At 47.5% G+C, this 18,141-nt stretch overlaps 1 protein-coding gene across 4 annotated transcripts in view; it reads left to right on the top strand.

Annotated features, from left to right (window-relative positions):
• The window catches only part of LOC118380838 (apoptotic protease-activating factor 1-like), a 98,281-nt gene that overhangs the window by 49,770 nt on the left and 30,370 nt on the right, over positions 1–18,141 (top strand). For all 4 annotated transcript variants that reach the window (XM_052492539.1, XM_052492538.1, XM_052492537.1 and 1 more), the window contains 2 exons: positions 4,247–4,372; positions 5,623–5,769. In XM_052492539.1, coding sequence (XP_052348499.1) covers positions 4,247–4,372; positions 5,623–5,769 — 273 coding nt within the window. The remainder of the gene's footprint in view (positions 1–4,246; positions 4,373–5,622; positions 5,770–18,141) is intronic.

Genomic DNA, 18,141 nt, shown 5'->3' with positions numbered 1-18,141 from the left:
GTGGCTGAGGGAGGGGATTAAAGAGCTGAGGTCTATGGTGGTTGGTGGGATGGGCTGAGAGTGGCTGAGGGAGGGGATTAAAGAGCTGAGGTCTATGGTGGTTGGTGGGATGGGCTGAGAGTGGCTGAGGGAGGGGATTAAAGAGCTGAGGTCTGGTGGTAGGTGGGATGGGCTGAGAGTGGCTGAGGGGTGGGATTAAAGAGCTGAGGTTTATGGTGATAGGTGGGATGGGCTGAGGGGTGAGATTAAAGAGCTGAGGTCTGGTGGTAGGTGGGATGGGCTGAGAGTGGCTGAGGGGTGGGATTAAAGAGCTGAGGTCTATGGTGGTAGGTGGGATGGGCTGAGAGTGGCTGAGGGAGGGGATTAAAGAGCTGAGGTCTATGGTGGTAGGTGGGATGGGCTGAGAGTGGCTGAGGGAGGGGATTAAAGAGCTGAGGTCTATGGTGGTTGGTGGGATGGGCTGAGAGTGGCTGAGGGAGGGGATTAAAGAGCTGAGGTCTATGGTGGTTGGTGGGATGGGCTGAGAGTGGCTGAGGGAGGGGATTAAAGAGCTGAGGTCTGGTGGTAGGTGGGATGGGCTGAGAGTGGCTGAGGGGTGGGATTAAAGAGCTGAGGTCTATGGTGGTAGGTGGGATGGGCTGAGAGTGGCTGAGGGGTGGGATTAAAGAGCTGAGGTTTATGGTGATAGGTGGGATGGGCTGAGGGGTGAGATTAAAGAGCTGAGGTCTGGTGGTAGGTGGGATGGGCTGAGAGTGGCTGAGGGGTGGGATTAAAGAGCTGGGGTCTATGGTGGTAGGTGGGATGGGCTGAGAGTGACTGAGGGAGGGGATTAAAGAGTTGAGGTTTATGGTGATAGGTGGGATGGGTTGAGGGGTGAGATTAAAGAGCTGAGGTCTGGTGGTAGGTGGGATGGGCTGAGAGTGGCTGAGGGAGGGGATTAAAGAGCTGAGGTCTATGGTGGTAGGTGGGATGGGCTGAGAGTGGCTGAGGGAGGGGATTAAAGAGCTGAGGTCTATGGTGGTTGGTGGGATGGGCTGAGAGTGGCTGAGGGAGGGGATTAAAGAGCTGAGGTCTATGGTGGTTGGTGGGATGGGCTGAGAGTGGCTGAGGGAGGGGATTAAAGAGCTGAGGTCTATGGTGGTTGGTGGGATGGGCTGAGAGTGGCTGAGGGAGGGGATTAAAGAGCTGAGGTCTGGTGGTAGGTGGGATGGGCTGAGAGTGGCTGAGGGGTGGGATTAAAGAGCTGAGGTTTATGGTGATAGGTGGGATGGGCTGAGGGGTGAGATTAAAGAGCTGAGGTCTGGTGGTAGGTGGGATGGGCTGAGAGTGGCTGAGGGGTGGGATTAAAGAGCTGAGGTCTATGGTGGTAGGTGGGATGGGCTGAGAGTGGCTGAGGGAGGGGATTAAAGAGCTGAGGTCTATGGTGGTAGGTGGGATGGGCTGAGAGTGGCTGAGGGAGGGGATTAAAGAGCTGAGGTCTATGGTGGTTGGTGGGATGGGCTGAGAGTGGCTGAGGGAGGGATTAAAGAGCTGAGGTCTATGGTGGTTGGTGGGATGGGCTGAGAGTGGCTGAGGGAGGGATTAAAGAGCTGAGGTCTGGTGGTAGGTGGGATGGGCTGAGAGTGGCTGAGGGGTGGGATTAAAGAGCTGAGGTCTATGGTGGTAGGTGGGATGGGCTGAGAGTGGCTGAGGGGTGGGATTAAAGAGCTGAGGTTTATGGTGATAGGTGGGATGGGCTGAGGGGTGAGATTAAAGAGCTGAGGTCTGGTGGTAGGTGGGATGGGCTGAGAGTGGCTGAGGGGTGGGATTAAAGAGCTGGGGTCTATGGTGGTAGGTGGGATGGGCTGAGAGTGACTGAGGGAGGGGATTAAAGAGTTGAGGTTTATGGTGATAGGTGGGATGGGCTGAGGGGTGAGATTAAAGAGCTGAGGTCTGGTGGTAGGTGGGATGGGCTGAGAGTGGCTGAGGGAGGGGATTAAAGAGCTGAGGTCTATGGTGGTAGGTGGGATGGGCTGAGAGTGGCTGAGGGAGGGGATTAAAGAGCTGAGGTCTATGGTGGTTGGTGGGATGGGCTGAGAGTGGCTGAGGGAGGGGATTAAAGAGCTGAGGTCTATGGTGGTTGGTGGGATGGGCTGAGAGTGGCTGAGGGAGGGGATTAAAGAGCTGAGGTCTGGTGGTAGGTGGGATGGGCTGAGAGTGGCTGAGGGGTGGGATTAAAGAGCTGAGGTCTGGTGGTTGGTGGGATGGGCTGAGGGTTGGGATTGGTAATAATACGTTGTTTGGTAATGTATTATTGTTATGTGACTGCTTTATATAGAAGTACCATGTGTGTAAAATGTATATGTAGCAGAAAAGCTGTAAAAAAAATATACATACATACATACATACAGTGGGGCAAAAAAGTATTTAGTCAGCCACCAATTGTGCAAGTTCTCCCACTTAAAAATATGAGCGAGGCCTGTAATTTTCATCATAGGTACACTTCAACTATGACAGACAAATGTTTTCTGTAAGTCTTCACAAGGTTTTCACACACTGTTGGTAGTATTTTGACCCATTCTTCCATGCAGATCTCCTCTAGAGCAATGATGTTTTGGGGCTGTTGCTGGGCAACACAGACTTTCAACTCCCTCCAAAGATTTTCTATGGGGTTGAGATCTGGAGACTGGCTAGGCCACTCCAGGACCTTGAAATGCTTCTTACGAAGCCACTCCTTCGTTGCCCGGGCGGTGTGTTTGGGATCATTGTCATGCTGAAAGACCCAGCCACGTTTCATCTTCAATGCCCTTGCTGATGGAAGGAGGTTTTCACTCAAAATCTCACGATACATGGCCCCTTTCATTCATTCCTTTACACGGATCAGTCGTCCTGGTCCCTTTGCAGAAAAACAGCCCCAAAGCATGATGTTTCCACCCCCATGCATCACAGTAGGTATGGTGTTCTTTGGATGCAACTCAGCATTCTTTGTCCTCCAAACACAACGAGTTGAGTTTTTACCAAAAAGGTATATTTTGGTTTCATCTGACCATATGACATTCTCATAATCTTCTTCTGGATCATCCAAATGCTCTCTAGCAAACTTCAGACGGGCCTGGACTTGTACTGGCTTAAGCAGGGGGACACGTCTGGCACTGCAGGATTTGAGTCCCTGGCGGCGTAGTGTGTTACTGATGGTAGGCTTTGTTACTTTGGTCCCAGCTCTCTGCAGGTCATTCACTAGGTCCCCCCGTGTGGTTCTGGGATTTTTGCTCACTGTTCTTCTGATCATTTTGATCCCACGGGGTGAGATCTTGCGTGGAGCTCCAGATCGAGGGAGATTATCAGTGGTCTTGTATGTCTTCCATTTCCTAATAATTGCTCCCACAGTTGATTTCTTCAAACCATGCTGATTACCTATTGCAGATTCAGTCTTCCCAGCCTGGTGCAGGTATACACTTTTGTTTCTGGTGTCCTTTGACAGCTATTTGGTCTTGGCCATAGTGGAGTTTGGCATGTGACTTGTTTGTTTGTTTGTTTGTTTGAGGTTGTGGACAGGTGTCTTTTATACTGATAACAAGTTCAAATAGGTGCCATTAAAACAGGTAACGAGTGGAGGACAGAGGAGCCTCTTAAAGAAGAAGTTGCAGGTCTGTGAGAGCCAGAAATCTTGCTTGTTTGTAGGTGACCAAATACTTATTTTCCACCATAATTTGCAAATATATTCATAAACACTACAAACTACAATTTGATTTTCTGGATTTTATTTTCTCATTTTGTCTGTCATAGTTGAAGTGTACCTATGAAAATTACAGGCCTCATCTTTTTAAGTGGGAGGACTTGCACAATTGGTGGCTGACTAAATACTTTTTTGCCCCACTATGTGTGTGTGTGTATCCTCCAAAGAGGGGCAGTGGTGGATGGGTTAATACAATGTAAAAATATCCTTATGGTATGGGCAGTATCGTCTATCAAAGAGCAGCCGGGAGGCTTTAATTGGTGCCAGGCTTCATTATCAGTGAGCGCTTGCTCCGTTCTTTAAGTTGAGTGGTCTACCAGACTAGCAGCATAGAGAAACAATAGACAGTTAGGCCTTCAGGGAAAAAGGAAATGTATTCAATTGAATTAACCAAGGCACTCTGCATATAGAAGTGGCCTAACCAAAATTGCTATGGCATGTTCAAAAGAACATATTTGAAAATGTTTTATTTTTGTTTCGACAAACTTTTGTAACCTCTGACCTCCTGTTTCTCCTCTCATTGGCCCTCAGGTGTGGAGCAGTGCATCGTGGGAGTGCGTGCGCCTGTTGAACGGCCACCAGGACTGTGTCCGCAGCTGCCGCTTCTCTTGGGACGGCCGGCGCCTGGCAACCGGCGACGACAACGGAGAGATACGGGTGGGTAGGGATAGAGGGATGGAAGAGGGGGGTGAGTGAGTAAGGGGGAGGGAGGAAGGAAGGAGTGAGTGAAGGAGCGGGAGTTGAGGGGTAAGTGAAGGAGTGAGCACATGAGTGAAGGAAGGAGCTGGAGAGATGGAGAGGAGGAACAGGTGTGCAGGTCAGCAGGGGGGATGAAGAGGAAGGAAAGAAGCATAAGGAGGGGAGGAAGTAGAAGACAGTGAGATTGAATCCCTAAGGCTCTGGCATCTGCATAGATCCTAGAGAAAGAAGGAGAGATGGAAGGAGTAGGGATGATGGAAATGAAGGGAGAGAGGGAAAGTGGGGTAAGAGAAGAAATTAGTGTGCAAGAGGGGATGATGGAAAATAAGAACAATTAAAGAGAAGAACAGGGAGAGTGAGAGAGAGGGACAGACAAGGGACTGAAGAAATGAGAGCATGACAGAGGGACCGGTCTGTTCCTCTACAATCACACTACCAGCTGCTTTCCACAAACTATCCCTGACTGACTGTCTGACTAGTACATTTGGACTACACTCAAGTTTTCGAACCTGAATAGCGATCTAATGTCGAGATGAATCCACATCTCATGACACTTCCCAGGTTCGAAAACAACTGACAAACTTTTATTTTGGAGTGAACTGTCACTTTAAAGTCATGACATGTCAATCATTCAGGGTTGTGTTCATTAGGCACCAAACAGAAGGAAACCGACTTAAACCACAAGATTGAATTGAGTACATAGAGTGGAATATATGCCCCTCTTGTTTCTATGGAAACACTTGAGTCATTCTCAGTGAATCATGCAAGGTGTTAAATATAGCATGTTCTGTGTCCTATATAGACAGGACAGTATGGCTCATGGTTGTTAGTTGCATAACTCCAGTATTAAAATGGAGGGTTGTTTTATGTCTCTATGGGCCTTTATTAATCAGTGAAAGGTAAAGTTGAAAAGCACAACATACTGTAGCATTCAAGGACTGGATTATTGCACACCTAACTGTAGACTACTGTATGTCTAAGGTTGGTAGTCACTTGATGGCCATGTTAGAAAGTACTAAAGTAGCCTGAACAACACGTGAGATATTTGTTATTTTAGTATGTAGTTCTGGTTGGGGTTAGATATTTTATGGCCGTCACGTCAAAAGGTTGATAATAAGTACATAGCTGTCATACACCCCACCATTTATAACTACTATGTCTCATTCATTTCTCAAATTTTTCATTTGTTTGTCTCATGTGTGTCTCAGCTGTGGAACGTGAAGGATGGTACTCTACTAAAGATCTGTTCCCGTGACAACAAGGACGCCATGGACTCTCTGCACGGAGGCTGGGTGACCGACCTGCACTTCTCCCCAGACAACACTGTGCTGCTGTCTACAGGAGGATACATTAAGGTAGGAAACACATACACACTGAGAAAGACACATACAGGCATGTAAAGACAAAGACACACACACACACACACATTAATGGGAACAAACTGAGGTTTAAAGCACTATCGACCAGAGCCCTTGTCCCCCGGGGATTACATCATCACTGCCTGGTTAAAAATCCAATCAGAGCCCGACTGAGGCTGACCCCCAGGTGATCCCTCCTTCTGTAAAACTGGAGGTAATCAGAGGTGGAACAGACACATGCAGACACACACTCCGCAATCCAATCAAGTTGGGAGTAGGATGAGATATGAAATCTCACTCACACTCTCACTGTGACTACTGCTTTGGGAGTACTATAAACCTACTGTGGTGTAAGAAAGCTTGGGGGCATTACATTTAGCATACGTGGATGGGCGTGGGAAGGTGGGTGTGAGAGAAGAGAGAGGGAGTTTTTTGCCTGAGTGATTTCAGGAAAATTCAAAAGCAGCTTATTATAGGAATTATAGGACTATTTCTCTCTATACCATTTGTATTTCATTAACCTTTGACTATTGGATGTTCTTATAGGCACTTTAGTATTGCCAGTGTAACAGTATAGCTTCCTTCCCTCTTCTCGCTCCTCCCTGGGCTCAAACCAGCAACAGAGACAATTAGCGCGCGCTAACTAGCTGGCCATTTCATTTCGGTTACATGAGCCTCATCTCGGGAGTTGATAGGCTTGAAGTCATAAAAAGCGCAATGCTTGACGCACAACAAAGAGCTGCTGGCAAAATGCACGAAAGTGCTGTTTGAATGAATGTTTACGTGCCTGCTTCTGCCTACCACCGCTCAGTCAGATACTTGTATGCTAAGTCAGATTATATGCAACGCAGGACACGCTAGATAATATCTAGTAGTTAACTAGTGATTATGATTGATTGTTTTTAATAAGTTTAATGTTAGCTAGCAACTTACCTTGGCTTACTGCAATCGTATAACAGGCAGTCTCCTTGTGGAGTGCAACGAGAGAGAGGCAGGTCGTTATTGCGTTGGACTAGTTAACTGTAAGGTTGCAAGATTGAATCCCCGAGCTGACAAGGTGAAAATCTGTCGTTCTGCCCTTGAACAAAGCAGTTAACCCACCGTTCCTAGGCCGTCATTGAAAATAAGAATGTGTTCTTAACGGACTTGCCTAGTTCAATAAAGTTAAATAAAGGTATTTAAAAAAAAAAATAATAATAATCATTTAAAAAAATCGGCGTCCAAAAATACCGTTTTCCGATTATGAAAACTTGAAATTGGCCCTAATTAATCGCCCATTCCGATTAATCAGTCGACCTCTAGTCTGTTTGAATCAAACTGTTTTCCACGTATCCAAGAAACACAAAATAAATTGACTGCATGTTAATTTCAAACTTCTTTCTCTCGCAGTTGTTAGCTAGCCTTTTTGTTTGTCGTCTTCATTGGGAAGATTCTAGTTTTTATTGATGAGCCCCAGGTCATTAAGCCCATTGTGATCAGTCAATATGTTGTGCATTGTGTTAATGAGTCAACTCCATGGATACTGATGGAGAACTTAACTACTAATTCCATCATTACCTCCTGATGACACTCGCTCTTATCCAGAGTGTTAGAGTGATGGAGGTATTCTGTCCTTCTATCACTTCCTCTTTCCACACTTCCATTCTTTCTCCTGAGGCACCTTGACTTGATAGATCTGAGCATGTGTAGATGTAACGAGCAGTGATGGATTATTATGCCTGTCTGCGCTGAAGAGGCGAATCCCTTGTAATGAGCGTTGATTGATTTATCGTGGGTGATAGGTGAGCTGTCAGTCATAATAATTGCCGTGACAGCTGTGTATTCATAGTTAAATGATCGCTAATTTAGCCTGGGGAGACGTGGGGACAGAATAAATAAAACGGACTAATTGCATCTGTATGTATTAACAGTGGGCCTTATTCAATCAAACCTGTATCCAGATTTCAGCTGGAAATTATTACAAAATATACAGCACTGGAACAAAATAACATTTACATTTAAGTCATTTAGCAGACGCTCTTATCCAGAGCGACTTACAAATTGGTGCATTCACCTTATGACATCCAGTGGAACAGCCACTTTACAATAGTGCATCTAAATCTTTTAAGGGGGGGGGGGGGTGAGAAGGATTACTTTATCCTATCCTAGGTATTCCTTAAAGAGGTGGGGTTTCAGGTGTCTCCGGAAGGTGGTGATTGACTCCGCTGTCCTGGCGTAGTGAGGGAGTTTGTTCCACCATTGGGGGGCCAGAGCAGCGAACAGTTTTGACTGGGCTGAGAGGGAACTGTACTTCCTCAGTGGTAGGGAGGCGAGCAGGCCAGAGGTGGATGAACGCAGTGCCCTTGTTTGGGTGTAGGGCCTGATCAGAGCCTGGAGCTACTGAGGTGCCGTTCCCCTCACAGCTCCGTAGGCAAGCACCATGGTCTTGTAGCGGATGCGAGCTTCAACTGGAAGCCAGTGGAGAGAGCGGAGGAGCGGGGTGACGTGAGAGAACTTGGGAAGGTTGAACACCAGATGGGCTGCGGCGTTCTGGATGAGTTGTAGGGGTTTAATGGCACAGGCAGGGAGCCCAGCCAACAGCGAGTTGCAGTAATCCAGACGGGAGATGACAAGTGCCTGGATTAGGACCTGCGCCGCTTCCTGTGTGAGGCAGGGTCGTACTCTGCGGATGTTGTAGAGCATGAACCTACAGGAACGGGCCACCGCCTTGATGTTAGTTGAGAACGACAGGGTGTTGTCCAGGATCACGCCAAGGTTCTTAGCGCTCTGGGAGGAGGACACAATGGAGTTGTCAACCGTGATGGCGAGATCATGGAACGGGCAGTCCTTCCCTGGGAGGAAGAGCAGCTCCGTCTTGCCGAGGTTCAGCTTGAGGTGGTGATCCGTCATCCACACTGATATGTCTGCCAGACATGCAGAGATGCGATTCGCCACCTGGTCATCAGAAGGGGAAAGGAGAAGATTAATTGTGTGTTGTCTGCATAGCAATGATAGGAGAGACCATGTGAGGTTATGACAGAGCCAAGTGACTTGGTGTATAGCGAGAATAGGAGAGGGCCTAGAACAGAGCCCTGGGGGACACCAGTGGTGAGAGCGCGTGGTGAGGAGACAGATTCTCGCCACGCCACCTGGTAGGAGCGACCTGTCAGGTAGGACGCAATCCAAGCGTGGGCCGCGCCGGAGATGCCCAACTCGGAGAGGGTGGAGAGGAGGATCTGATGGTTCACAGTATCGAAGGCAGCCGATAGGTCTAGAAGGATGAGAGCAGAGGAGAGAGAGTTAGCTTTAGCAGTGCGGAGCGCCTCCGTGATACAGAGAAGAGCGGTCTCAGTTGAATGACTAGTCTTGAAACCTGACTGATTTGGATCAAGAAGGTCATTCTGAGAGAGATAGCGGGAGAGCTGGCCAAGGACGGCACGTTCAAGAGTTTTGGAGAGAAAAGAAAGAAGGGATACTGGTCTGTAGTTGTTGACATCGGAGGGATCGAGTGTAGTTTTTTTCAGAAGGGGTGCAACTCTCGCTCTCTTGTAGACGGAAGGGACGTAGCCAGCGGTCAGGGATGAGTTGATGAGCAAGGTGAGGTAAGGGAGAAGGTCTCCGGAAATGGTCTGGAGAAGAGAGGAGGGGATAGGGTCAAGCGGGCAGGTTGTTGGGCGGCCGGCCGTCACAAGACGCGAGATTTCATCTGGAGAGAGAGGGGAGAAAGAGGTCAGAGCACAGGGTAGGGCAGTGTGAGCAGAACCAGCGGTGTCGTTTGACTTAGCAAACGAGGATCGGATGTCGTCGACCTTCTTTTCAAAATGGTTGACGAAGTCATCTGCAGAGAGGGAGGAGGGGGAGGGGGAGGAGGATTCAGGAGGGAGGAGAAGGTGGCAAAGAGCTTCCTAGGGTTAGAGGCAGATGCTTGGAATTTAGAGTGGTAGAAAGTGGCTTTAGCAGCAGAGACAGAGGAGGAAAATGTAGAGAGGAGGGAGTGAAAGGATGCCAGGTCCGCAGGGAGGCGAGTTTTCCTCCATTTCCGCTCGGCTGCCCGGAGCCCTGTTCTGTGAGCTCGCAATGAGTCGTCGAGCCACCGAGCGGGAGGGGAGGACCGAGCCGGCCTGGAGGATAGGGGACATAGAGAGTCAAAGGATGCAGAAAGGGAGGAGAGGAGGGTTGAGGAGGCAGAATCAGGAGATAGGTTGGAGAAGGTTTGAGCAGAGGGAAGAGATGATAGGATGGAAGAGGAGAGAGTAGCGGGGGAGAGAGTGCGAAGGTTGGGACGGCGCGATACCATCCGAGTAGGGGCAGTGTGGGAAGTGTTGGATGAGAGCGAGAGGGAAAAGGATACAAGGTAGTGGTCGGAGATTTGGAGGGGAGTTGCAATGAGGTTAGTGGAAGAACAGCATCTAGTAAAGATGAGGTCGAGCGTATTGCCTGCCTTGTGAGTAGGGGGGGAAGGTGAGAGGGTGAGGTCAAAAGAGGAGAGGAGTGGAAAGAAGGAGGCAGAGAGGAATGAGTCAAAGGTAGACGTGGGGAGGTTAAAGTCGCCCAGAACTGTGAGAGGTGAGCCGTCCTCAGGAAAGGAGCTTATCAAGGCATCAAGCTCATTGATGAACTCTCCGAGGGAACCTGGAGGGCGATAAATGATAAGGATGTTAAGCTTGAAAGGGCTGGTAACTGTGACAGCGTGGAATTCAAAGGAGGCGATAGACAGATGGGTAAGGGGAGAAAGAGAGAATGACCACTTGGGAGAGATGAGGATCCCGGTGCCACCACCCCGCTGACCAGAAGCTCTCGGGGTGTGCGAGAACACGTGGGCGGACGAAGAGAGAGCAGTAGGAGTAGCAGTGTTATCTGTGGTGATCCATGTTTCCGTCAGTGCCAAGAAGTCGAGGGACTCGAGGGAGGCATAGGCTGAGATGAACTCTGCCTTGTTGGCCGCAGATAGGCAGTTCCAGAGGCTACCGGAGACCTGGAACTCCACGTGGGTCGTGCGCGCTGGGACCACCAGATTAGGGTGGCCGCGGCCACGCGGTGTGGAGCGTTTGTATGGTCTGTGCAGAGAGGAGAGAACAGGGATAGACAGACACATAGTTGACAGGCTACAGAAGAGGCTACGCTAATGCAAGGAGATTGGAATGGCAAGTGGACTACACGTCTCGAATGTTCAGAAAGTTAAGCTTACGTAGCAAGGATCTTATTGACTAAAATGATTAAAATGATACAGTACTGCTGAAGTAGGCTAGCTGGCAGTGGCTGCGTTGTTGACTTTGTAGGCTAGCTGGTAGTGGCTGCGTTGTTGACACTACACTAATCAAGTCTTTCCGTTGAGTGTAATAGTTTCTACAGTGCTGCTATTCGGGGGCTAGCTGGCTAGCTAGCAGTGTTGATTACGTTACGTTGCGTTAAAAGAACGACAATAGCTGGCTAGCTAACCTAGAAAATCGCTCTAGACTACACAATTATCTTTGATACAAAGACGGCTATGTAGCTAGCTATGTTGTCCTTGATGACCTTTATGGCCTTCCTGTGACATCGGGTAGTGTAGGTGTCCTGGAGGGCAGGTAGTTTGCCCCTGGTGATAGGTTGTGCAGACCTCACTACCTTCTGGAGAGCCTTACGGTTGTGGGCGGAGCAGTTGCCGCACCAGGCGGTGATACAACCCGACAGGATGCTCTCGATTGTGCATCTGTAGAAGTTTGAGTGCTTTTGTTGACCAGCCGAATTTCTTCAGCCTCCTGAGGTTGAAGAGGCGCTGCTGCGTCTTCTTCACAACGCTGTCTGTGTGGGTGGACCAATTCAGTTTGTCTGTGATGTGTACGCCGAGGAACTTATAACTTACTACCGTGTCCACTACTGTCCTGTCGACGTGGATAGGGGGGTGCTCCCTCTGCTGTTTCCTGAAGTCCACAATCATCTCCTTTGTTTTGTTGACGTTGAGTGTGAGGTTACTTTCCTGACACCACACGCCATGGGCCCTCACCTCCTTCCTGTAGGCCGACTTGTTGTTGGTAATCAAGCCTACCACTGTAGTGTTGTCCGCAAACTTGATGATTGAGTTGGAGGCGTGTATGGCCACGCAGTCGTGGGTGAACAGGGAGTACAGGAGAGGGCTCAGAACGCACCCTTGTGGGGCCCCAGTGTTGATGATCAGCGGGGTGGAGATGTTGTTACCTACCCTCACCACCTGGGGGCGGCCCGTCAGGAAGTCCAGTACCCAGTTACACAGGGCGGGGTCGAGACCTAGGGTCTCGAGCTTGATTACGAGTTTGGAGGGTACTATGGTGTTAAATGCTGAGCTGTAGTCAATGAACAGCATTCTCACATAGGTATTTCTCTTGTCCAGATGGGTTAGGGCAGTGTGGTTGCGATTGCGTCGTCTGTGGACCGATTGGGACGGTATGCAAATTGGAATGGGTCTAGGGTGTCAGGTAGGGTGGAGGTGATATGGTCCTTGACTAGTCTCTCAAAGCACTTCATGATGACGGAAGTGAGTGCTACGGGGCGGTAGTCGTTTAGCTCCGTTACCTTCGCTTTCTTGGGAACAGGAACAATGGTGGCCCTCTTGAAGCATTTGGGAACAGCAGACTGGGATAAGGATTGATTGAATATGTCCGTAAACACACCAGCCAGCTGGTCTGCGCATGCTCTGAGGACACGGCAGAGGATGCTGTCTGGGCCGGCAGCCTTGCGAGGGTTAACACGTTTAAATGTTTTACTCACGTCGGCTGCAGTGAAGGAGTCCACAGGTTTTGGTAGCGGGTCGTGTCAGTGGCACTGTATTGTCCTCAAAGCGAGCAAAGACGTTATTTTGTCTGTCTGGGAGCAAGACATCCTGGTCCGCGACGAGAATGGTTCTCTTTTTGTAATCCGTGATTGACTGTAGACCCTGCCACATACCTCTTGTGTCTGAGCCGTTGAATTGCAACTCTACTTTGTCTCTATACTGACGCTTAGCTTGTTTGATTGCCTTGCGGAGGGAATAGCTACACTGTTTGTATTCGGTCATGTTTCCCGTCACCTTGCCCTGGTTAAGAGCAGTGGTTCGCCCTTTCAGTTTCGCGCGAATGCTGCCATCAATCCACGGTTTCTGGTTAGGGAATGTTTCAATAGTTGCTGTGGTTATGACATCACCGATGCACTTTCTAATGAACTCGCTCACCGAATCAGCGTATTCGTCAATGTTGTTGTTGGACGCAATGCAGAACATATCCCAATCCACGTGATCGAAGCACTTTCTAATGAACTCGCTCACCGAATCAGCGTATTTGTCAATGTTGTTGTTGGACGCAATGCAGAACATATCCCAATCCACGTGATCGAAGCACTTTCTAATGAACTCGCTCACCGAATCAGTATTTGTCATTGTTGTTTTTGTTGTTGGACGCTATGCAGAACATATCCCAATCCACGTGATCAAAGCAGTCTTGAAGTGTGGAATCAGATTGGTCGGACCAGCGTTGAACAGACCTGAGTGCGGGAGCTTCTTGTTTTAGTTTCTGTCTGTAGGCTGGAAGCAACAAAATGGAGTCGTGGTCAACTTTTCCGAAAGGAAGGCGGGGGAGGGCCTTATATGCGTTAGAATAGGTTAGAATAACAATGATCCAGGGTTTTACCAGCCCTGGTTGCGCAATCGATATGCTGATAGAATTTAGGTAGTCTTGTTTTCAGATTAGCCTTGTTAACGGCTCACAGACCTGTAACTTCTTCTTTAAGAGGCTCCTCTGTCCTCCACTCGTTACCTGTATTAATGGCACCTGTTTGAACTTGTGGACAGGTGTCTTTTATACTGATAACAACCTCAAACAGTCACACTCCAAACTCCACTATGGTCAAGACCAAATAGCTGTCAAAGGACACCGGAAACAAAAGTGTATACCTGCACCAAGCTGGGAAGACTGAATCTGCAATAGGTAAGCAGCTTGGTTTGAAGAAATCAACTGTGGGAGCAATTATTAGGAAATGGAAGACATACAAGACCACTGATAATCTCCCTCGATCTGGGGCTCCATGCAAGATCTCACCCCGTGGGGTCAAAATGATCACAAGAACGGTGAGAAAAAATCCCAGAACCACACGGTGGGACCGAGTGAATGACCTGCAGAGAGCTGGGACCAAAGTAACAAAGCCTACCATCAGTAACACACTAAGCCGCCAGGGACTCAAATCCTGCAGTGCCAGACGTGTCCCCCAGCTTAAGCCAGTACATGTCCAGGCCCGTCTGAAGTTTGCTAGAGAGCATTTGGATGATCCAGAAGAAGATTAGGAGAATGTCATATGGTCAGATGAAACCAAAATATAACTTTTTGGTAAAAACTCAACTCGTTGTGTTTGGAGGACTAAGAATGCTGAGTTGCATCCAAAGAACACCATACCTACTGTGAAGCATGGGGGTGGAAACATCATGCTTTGGGGCTGTTTTTCTGCAAAGGGACCAGGACGACTGATCCGTGTAAAGGAAAGAATGAATGGGGCCATGTATCGTGAGATTTTGAGTGAAAACCTCCTTCCATCAGCAAGGGCATTGAAGGTGAAACGTGGCTGGGTCTTTCAGCATGACAATGATCCCAAACACACTGCCCGGGCAATGAAGGAGTAGCTTCGTAAAAAGCATTTCAAGGTCCTGGAGTGGCCTAGCCAGTCTCCAGATCTCAACCCCATAGAAAATCTTTGGAGGGAGTTGAAAGTCTGTGTTGCCCAGCAACAGCCCCCAAAAAATCACTGCTCCAGAGGAGATCTGCATGGAAGAATGGGCCAAAATACCAGCAACAGTGTGTGAAAACCTTGTGAAGACTTACAGAAAACGTTTGACCTCTGTAATTGCCAACAAAGGGTATATAACAAAGTATTGAGAAACTTTTGTTATTGACCAAATACTTATTTTACACCATAATTTGCAAATAAATTCATTAAAAATCCTACAATGTGATTTTCTGGATTTATTTTTTCTCATTTTGTCTGTCATAGTTGAAGTGTACCTATGATAAATTACAGGCCTGATCTTTTTAAGTGGGAGAACTTGCACAATTGGTGGCTGACAATACTTTTTTGCCCCACAGTATTTGCAGAAAATGACAACTGGTCAAAATAACAAAAAAGATGCAGTGTTGTCAAACATCGAATAATGCAAAGAAAATAAGTCCATATTCATTTTTAAACAACACAATACTAATGTTTAATTAGGAGGAGTTCATAAATCTGCTTTAATAACCCTGATTTTCAATCACAGCTTTCATGCGTGTTGGCATACTCTCCACCAGTCTTTCACATTGATGTTGGGTGACTTTAAGGCGCAACAATTCAAGAAGCTCGGCTTTGTTTGATGGCTTATGACTATCCATCTTCCTCTTGATCACATTCTCAGAGATTTTCAATGGGCTTCAGGTCTGGAGATTGGGCTGGCCATGACAGGGTCTTGATCTGGTGGTCCTCCATCTACACCTTGATTGACCTGACTGTTTGGCATGGAGCATATTGTCCTGCTGGAAAAACCAATCCTCAGAGATGGGGAACATTGTCAGAGCAGAAGGAAGCAAGTTTTCTTCCAGGACATCCTTGTACGTGGCTTCATTCATACGTCCTTCACAAAGGCAAATCTACCTGATTTCCAGCCTTGCTGAAGCACCCCCAAATCATCACTGATCCTCCACCAAATTTCACAGTGGATGTGAGACCTGGAGAGGCCTACAAGCCACAGTATCTCGCACCCACTGTGAAAAAGTGTCTTTGTGAAGGACGCATGAATCAAGTACAAAACTTGCTTCCTTCTGCTCTGACAATTTTGGGTTTTGATTGAGTTAAGGCCTAGTTTGTACTGTAGCCTTGTCTTCCTGAAGAAGACCATGTCTTTCCAAATGTTGATTTTGTATCACGCTGTATGAAAACTAACTTGAGGAAGCAGCCAACAGTGAGCAGAACTTATTATTACAGACGTGTGTGTTCAGTAGAAGTGGTGCTGATGGGATCAGTAGTGCTGTGATGTTGATTCAATAAAGCTAGTCTCCCTGATGTCTGTCAACCCCTATCTGTCTCCTCCTTATGGCTTCCTGGAGTAACTTCCCACCACAACACTCACACTATCTCGGTCTTGCTATATTTAAAGGACATCTCTCCCTCACTCTATTCTCCATCTCTGGTCCCTTTCCATGGACTCCTCTCATTATTTATCTTTTTTTTCTCTCCGTCTGGTCCATGTGACAGGTAATATCAGGTAGTGTAATTAAAAGCAGCATGGTGTGTGACCCTCTGGGAGCTGTTCCAATGCTTCCTTAAGCCTCTGAGACACCAGGATAGGACATTGTGTGTGTGTGTGTTTCAGGGAGTGATGAGGTGTTTTGGGGCAGCTCTCTAAGTGAGGGTGTAATATCACACTGACTCCATCATTCTCTGCCCGGTAATACCTCACACAGCCTGTCTTACACCTGGGAGACAGCCCCCGACGCACAGTTATACATCACACAGTCTGACACGCATCACGCACATGAAGACACGCACACAGACACACACACAAATACATGCAGACACAGGTACGCACATGGGTACACTCAGAATCAGCGGGATCTCACAGATTCAGCATGAGTTGCTGTGAGACAATCTGTCATAGTGCCATAATCCAAGTAGAGGTGGGATGTGTGAAGAGGCTCATCCTGACACACACCTACCTACCTACCTACCTACCTACCTACACACACACACAGCAGGAGACCCTGAGTAATTCACACAGAGCGCTCAAGCTTAGATGCTTCATCCTCACCCCTACACCTGCACTGTTGCTAAGTCAACACTAGTCCTTAGTATTGAGGAGACACAGTGTACATCCCAAATGGCACACTATTCCCCTATTTAGTGCACTACTTTTGATCAGGGCCCAACTCGCTCTGGTCAACAGTAGTGCACTGTATAGGGGAAAGTGCACCATTTGGTATGCAACCACAGACCAATATACAGTACCAGTCAAAAGTTAGAACACACCTACTCATTCCAGAGTTTTTCTTTATTTTTACTATTTTCTACATTGTAGAATAATAGTGAAGACATCAAAACTATGAAATAACACATGGAATCATGTAGTAAGTGTTAAACAAATCAAAATATATTTTATAGCCACACTTTGCCTTGATGATAACTTTGCACACTCTTGGCATTCTCTCAACTAGCTTCACCTGGAATGGTTTCCAACAGTCTTGAAGGAGTTCCTACGTATGCTGAGCACTTGCTGGGATGGCGTATCGCTGCAGAATGTTGTGGTAGCCATAATGGTTAAGTGTGTCTTGAATTCGAAATAAATCAATGACAGTGTCACCAGCAAAGCACCACCTCCTCCATGCTTCACGGTGGGATCCACACATGCGGAGATCATCCGTTAACCTACTCCGCTTCTCAAAGACATGGCGATTGGAACCAAATATCGCAAATTTGGACTCCTCAGACTGAAGGACAGATTTCCACCGGTCTAATGTACGTACATTGCTTGTGTTTCTTGGCCCAAGCAAGTCTCTTACAGACCCAACAACATTATATAGTATCCCCTCCTCATGGTTACAGACACAACAACATTATATAGTATCCCCTCCTCATGGTTACAGACCCAACAACATTATATAGTATCCCCTCCTCATGGTTACAGACACAACAACATTATATAGTATCCCCTCCTCATGGTTACAGACCCTACAACATTATATAGTTTCCCCCCTCATGGTTACAGACCCTACAACATTATAGAGTATCTCCTCATGGTTACAGACCCTACAACATTATAGAGTATCTCCTCATGGTTACAGACCCTACAACATTATATAGTATCCCCTCCTCATGGTTACAGACCCTACAACATTATATAGTATCCCCTCCTCATGGTTACAGACCCAACAACATTATATAGTATCCCCTCCTCATGGTTACAGACCCAACAACATTATATAGTATCCCTTCCTCATGGTTACAGACCCTACAACATTATAGAGTATCCCCTCATGGTTACAGACCCTACAACATTATAGAGTATCTCCTCATGGTTACAGACCCTACAACATTATAGAGTATCTCCTCATGGTTACAGACCCTACAACATTATATAGTATCCCCTCCTCATGGTTACAGACCCTACAACATTATATAGTATCCCCTCCTCATGGTTACAGACCCAACAACATTATATAGTATCCCCTCCTCATGGTTACAGACCCTACAACATTATAGAGTATCCCCTCATGGTTACAGACCCTACAACATTATAGAGTATCTCCTCATGGTTACAGACCCTACAACATTATAGAGTATCTCCTCATGGTTACAGACCCTACAACATTATAGAGTATCTCCTCATGGTTACAGACCCTACAACATTATATAGTATCCCCTCCTCATGGTTACAGACCCTACAAC

The sequence above is a fragment of the Oncorhynchus keta genome, chromosome 33, assembly GCF_023373465.1.
Source record: "Oncorhynchus keta strain PuntledgeMale-10-30-2019 chromosome 33, Oket_V2, whole genome shotgun sequence".
NCBI classification, from domain to species: Eukaryota; Metazoa; Chordata; class Actinopteri; order Salmoniformes; family Salmonidae; genus Oncorhynchus; species Oncorhynchus keta.
Note: the sequence above shows the minus strand (reverse complement) of the source record. Positions and strands in the feature narration are given on the sequence as shown.